Source organism: Sturnira hondurensis, unplaced genomic scaffold (assembly GCF_014824575.4).
Source record: "Sturnira hondurensis isolate 20B ecotype Veracruz unplaced genomic scaffold, ASM1482457v3 Scaffold0010128, whole genome shotgun sequence".
NCBI classification, from domain to species: Eukaryota; Metazoa; Chordata; class Mammalia; order Chiroptera; family Phyllostomidae; genus Sturnira; species Sturnira hondurensis.
In genome coordinates, this window is record NW_028082759.1 from 30,723,145 (window position 1) to 30,729,144 (window position 6,000).

The 6,000-nt window shown below is 42.0% G+C and overlaps 1 protein-coding gene across 1 annotated transcript in view; it reads right to left on the reverse strand.

Annotated features, from left to right (window-relative positions):
- GGH (gamma-glutamyl hydrolase) overlaps positions 1-5,653 on the reverse strand; it is a 29,856-nt gene extending 24,203 nt beyond the window's left edge. Inside the window, exons 1-2 of the mRNA XM_037058620.1 lie at positions 5,452-5,653; positions 1,588-1,702 (exon numbers count right to left, since the gene is read on the reverse strand). Of these exons, the coding sequence (XP_036914515.1) occupies positions 1,588-1,702; positions 5,452-5,560 (224 nt within the window). The 5' untranslated portion in view covers positions 5,561-5,653. The remainder of the gene's footprint in view (positions 1-1,587; positions 1,703-5,451) is intronic.
- Between the last annotated feature and the right edge of the window lie 347 nt (positions 5,654-6,000).

Below are 6,000 nucleotides of genomic sequence, written 5' to 3' on the forward strand. Positions count from 1 at the left end.
AGCTGAAAATTAACCTCTATGTTGGCAGTCACAATTTCAGTGTCTCTGTCATCCAGAGCAGTATTTGGTGAATCACTGATGTCAAAACTTCCCCGGTTTCAACACTTCTGTCTTTCTTGCCTATTTCTCCCCATGTCCTTTTTTCAATTAGTCATCAACTTGGGCTGATTTCTCTTCTCTTGAATAACATTTACCTATCAATCCCACAACCAATGATCTAAGACAAGGCCTCATCACTCCACAGTTAACCTACTGCAACAACCTCTGAACTGGTACACCTGCCTTCTGTCTCTCCTACTTCCCATCCATGCTATTGGCACTCATGTCCTAAAAGAACGGCTTGCACAAAATGCTTCCTCGGCTCTAAAGCTCTGGCGTTACCTCGGTTCCAAGTAAGATTTCCTTTGAAAAATTAGATCTGCTACTAAAGAATTAAAGACAAACGTCAAAAGTAAATGTTCATCTTGGGATACAGACCCGTTAAATGCAAACAAACAAGCAAGAAGACAATCCTTATGAAGAGAAACATAAAACCATTTTGTGGTGTAATTCTCTAAAGTGTAGCATTTGAATTTTGATTGCGCATGTCCCATTTGGACAGTACTTTTGGTTATAGTTTTCTTAATGCAGAACTATTTACAAAAGCATGTTGCCCTGAGCAAAAAGTTGCATTCTGTGTATGAAATCACCCATAATGGATTAGATAGTGGTACTGGAAGCTTTTAAAATACACTTATTTTGGATGATATCATTAATACTTACAAGGTTTTGTGTGTTAAAAAATTCAACTTTTTCCAAATCAATATGACATTAATCATTTTATTTTTAATAGGCCATTATATAACAAAACTAATATATCTCTTTTAAAACTACAATACCTGTGATTGATACTGAAGCAACACTGCTATGTTAGTCATTTACAAGTTATTTTTATTTTATTTTTTTAATGTTTTACTTATTTATTTATTTATTTCTAGAGAGAGGGGAAGGTAAGGAGAAAGAGAGGGAAACATCAGTGTATGGTTGCTTCTTGTGCCCTACTGTGCCCTTCTTGTCCCCTACTGGGGACCTGGCCTGCAACCCAGGCACGTGCCCTGACTGGGAATCACACCAGCAACCCTTTGCTTCACAGGCCCAAGCTCAATCCACTGAGCTACACCAGCCAGGGCAGGTTTTTAAAACAGAGTGTGAAGGTATTTCAAGACATCTTCTAAATCTCCTTCGTGCCCTAAGTGTACCATTATCCTAATATTACAGAACAAAGCTGGTAAAGGTGAAGATTTTTTCACTCTGTTACTTTCCTGACGTCTAATGAGGACCGCCTTTTTCGGGGTAAAGGAAATTATCACTTCTTCTCTACCTAAGATATGACATATCTCTAATGATATTATAGATAAACATAACTTCATACTTTAAACAATATAGAGAGAGAGACTTTGAGCATCAGAGCTGTGGCAAAAATCACATGCAATGTTACCACACTTACATGATGCAATCAAAAGGGAAAGCATTAATTCTAGAGAGAAAAGCTAATTTTAGAGGTAAAACAGTTTTTATTTATACAGTGTAAAAAATATTGAATCATACCTTATTGGTACAACCCTTGCACCTGCAGACTCCAGATACTTTATATAGGATGCAGCAATATAATATCTTCCCAGCTTTTTCATTTCCTTAGAAAGGCAGCCTTGCATTAATACACCTAAATTACAAAAGGGGGGGGAGAAGCTTCAATCAATTTCCTTTCCTCCCCACCCCGCTCAGAAACTGAAAGCTACCATGGTAAAAATATCACTACAGTAGTTACCCCTTCTTCAAGATTTAACTTTGTGAGGTTTTAGCTACCCATGATCACCTGTGGTCTCAACCAGTAAATGGAAAATTCTAGAAATAAACAATTCATAAGTTTTATACTGCCTACCATTCTGAGAGGTGTGCTGAAATCTCAAGCTGTCCCACCTCATCCCACCCCAGACCTGAATCCGTCCCTCAGTCCAGCATCTCCACGCTGCAGATGCCCCCCGACCACCTTGTCACTTAGTAGCCGTCTCAGTTCGCAGATCGACTGTACGGTCCTGCAGGACCCGTGTTCAGGTAATGCTTACTTTCCCTAATAATGGCCCCAAAGTGCGAAAACCCTGCTGGCAATTCAAACACTGCTGAGAGAAGCTCCGAAGTGCTTCCTTAAGTAAAAATAAAGCTGAGGGGTATACAAAACGATATTCAGAGAGACACCACATTCACGTAACTTCTATTAGAGCACATATTGACTCTTAAATGTGGATTTCAACTGCATGGGTCCACTTATATATATGGATTTTTTTCAATAAATATATACTTGACCCTCTGTATTCTCACACTCACAGATCCAACCAACCACGGATCAAAAACAGTATTTTTAATCCAGGGTTGGGAATCCACAGATGCAAAGGGTTAACTTAAGTTACATGTGAATTTCCAACTGCATGGGACAACTGTATTGTTTATAACTATTCTATTTTATTATGAGTTATTGTTGCTAATCTCTTACTGGGCCTAACTTATAAATTAAACTTTATCATGTACAAAGTTTAACACACATATATATATACATATTCAGGTCTATATGTGTATATATATATATACATACATGATAATGTCTTGTAATGTATCTCCCATGGATACAGCGGGACTACTGTGCTTTATTCACTTAACTCACAGAATTATATATGAAGCTTCTCCCACAAGTACACCCACAGACTTTAGAAAAGAAGTAGTGGAGACCAATCTGAGTGTTAAGTAGCCTCCTCTCTCTGCCCTCATCCAGGAGGCTAAACAAGCCCCCAAAGCAGGTTTACAATAGCACCAGCCTCCTTCACACAGCTTTAGACCTAAAATGGATCTCAGTACATACAGATCCTTAAATCTGGTAGGAGGCCTCTCCCTTGCCCCATACACTCAAAGACACACTGTTTCCTTGACAAGAAAGCAAGACTGGAAATATCTTCCATCCACATCTTTCCAACACCATCAGCAAAACTACCTCAGTCCAAGCAGCATCCCTCCAGGCTATTACAACAGCTTCTTAAAAGGTCTCTCTACATTCCTTCTTAAACGACCCCCACCATCTCCAACCAGTTCTCTGCATGGAAAGAAATCTGATCATATCAACATTCATTCAACATTCATCCATTCATTCACTTATTACTGAATCATATTATATACCGGGCACTGAACTAGGTGTTGCAGACACATAAATGAATAAAACAAAAATCACTGTCCTGTGAGCTTTAATGATAGTGTGTGGGAGGGAATGAAGAGAAAATGAACAAGATTAAAAAAGTAAAATATATAGTGTGTTGGCTGGTGGTTAAGTGCTAGGGAGAAAAGTAATGCAGAGGAAGAAAGTGTGTGTTTGCGGGTAGAGGGTGTCCCAACTATAGGTAAGAAGAGCCTCTTTTAAATATGTTTGCCAGATCCTTGAGAAGGTAGAACATGACATTTGATCCAGAACTTCAGGGTGGTGAAGTAACTAGCCAAATGCAGATGTCTGGAGGAAGAGAGATCCGGGATGAGGAAACAGCAAGTGCAAAGGCTCTGAGTCAGATGTGTGCCTGCCACATTGCAAGGAGTCTGAAAGCCCTGAGCTCTGTGTGAGCAAGGGGAAGAAGCAATACAAAATGAGATCATAGAAAACGAGAGATAACAAATTGGCTGGGCGTACCTCCTTGCTTAAGCACTTCAATGGGTTCTGAAACTTTTCATAAACATTACAAGACCCCATGTGTGCTCTGTCCCACCTGTCTCCCTGGCTTCGTCTTATACCTGAAACCTCACCCTCATCAGAGTACTCGGTCACATCAAAACGTGTTTATTCCAACAATACACCTGTGCCCATACCAATCACTACTCCACCATTTGGAATGCTTTCTATGACTCTGTAGGCCGCATGAGACATCGTTTCCATATTCCAAACTTCTTATAGCAGCTGGCATTTTATCGGGCATGGCGCTAACACAGACCAAAGGTCACAATGTCTTCAGTCAAACTGTTTTCCTCCCTGTGCATAGGATCACCTTCATTACAGAAAATAAATTTTGGTAGGGAAAGATTTAGGGAGTGTCATAGGACATGGAGTGATATAGGACAGGCAAAGATCAGGGGCCACAAAGGAGGCTTGGGACATGTGAATACAAGGTACAAGAAAGGAGAAAAATACATACATGAGAGACAGCAGGTAAGTTCCACCAACTTATCCCCCATTCCATTGCCCACACATACTCACTTTTCCATCTTGGGCAAAGAGCTCAGACTATATTCCCAGCCCCTCAAAATATGACCAAAATGTCACCTGTACTTTAAAGCCATGTCACAACTTTTCTGGCTTCCTTTTTTTTGAATAATTTGCTCTTCCTAACTTAATGCTCTGCACATAGTAGGTATTCAGTGAACTATTTTGTCTTAACGGATCAAGATGCCCAAAAACATACTCATTTTTTCTATATTTGACCCTGGACGACCACTATTTCTAGAAAAAGAAATTCTCTCCTCTTTCCTTATTTCCCCGTCTCTGCACCTACAATTTCCAGAACACTACATAGAATTATATTTTGAGTTAATTCTCCTTGGAGAATTTAACTTCTATTTTAAATAGCTAAGACATAAGGCATTCCAATTTCCAAATATTGATACACAACCCATTTGAAAATTGGGCACTACCAATATAAATGAAAACATTCTCATTTACTTCATATTTAGTTACAAAACACAGTGCGCTGCTTAATGGAAGGAAAGAAACAGTATAAATGGCATACTATTAAAGCTACAATAAAACCAATCGTAACTGTCAACATAAATTACTTCTGGCAAATTTTAATTCCAGGTTCACTTCCCCTAGGTAGCTTTCCCCTGCCCTGTCTCAAATGTCTGTTTTGGCAATGCAAACGGATTTTACTCCTTTTAAATCATAAATTTGTTGGCAACGAAAATTTACATGCTTCATTTTAACACCAAAGAGAACGGACATTAGCATCATACTACCTACTGCTGCCCTCCACTGCTCAAGATGACAAAGTCCAAGGCACATACCATAATTTCTTGAGTACCTGGTCAACTCGATTTTTACATGTACAATGCATTGTATCTTGAAATATGCCCCCAAAGTGAAATTCCAATGAATATAATGCATGCACACAATCTGTTTAATTAGAAGAAATTCCTCGCTGTGTACACAGAACAAAAAAATCCACAAGGTTCTTCAGAGCTCCCTCCTCCCTCCCAACTTTAAAGCCATGTCAAATCACTGAGGCAGAAGCTACGTTCCAGCAGGACCGTGTCGCGGTGCGCTTCTCTCCTGTGCCTGTGGGTACAAGTCTCACTCTTGCTCCTAGGTGTTTCCCAGACCCGAGCACCGGCTGGAGGTCCCAGCCGGAGGTGCCAAGGAGGATACCGGCCAGCTCCCCTCCTTCTTACCGATGATGGGCTTCTTGGCCTCGGAGGGAGAGGAAGTAGACAGCCGGGGGCTCGCCGCCACGCACTGCAGCAGGCCCAGCAAGCATAGCAGGCTGCCGAGGCTTGCCATGGCGCCGGCAGCCTCCCGCCGCCTTTCAAAGACACAACAGCTGCTGACAAGTCCCAAAGGCCGCCTGCAGCGCTGTGGCGCTCCACCGCGGGGCCCTATGGGAAATGCAGTCCCGGCGCGCGTGCGCTGCTGGTGGGGCGGGGGCGTGCAGCTCAGGAAACGCGCTCACAGCGCCTGTGGCTCTGCTCCATGCGTTCTAGAGATCCAGTGACCCACACCGGCTCCACAACCCTTGCAGAGACCGCGAAATCGGCTGGGTGGGCGCGGAGTGGTCTCTGCACCCTCAGCTCTTCCCTTTCAACTGTGAATCAATGTGATGAGGTCACGCGCAATTGAGCTGGGGCGCCCAAGCCAAGACTTTGAAGAGGATCCTGGTCCTTGCCTAACCCGATTGCTAACCCGGCAGCAGGGGAGGCTGGAGAGAGATTCTACAAAGTGCC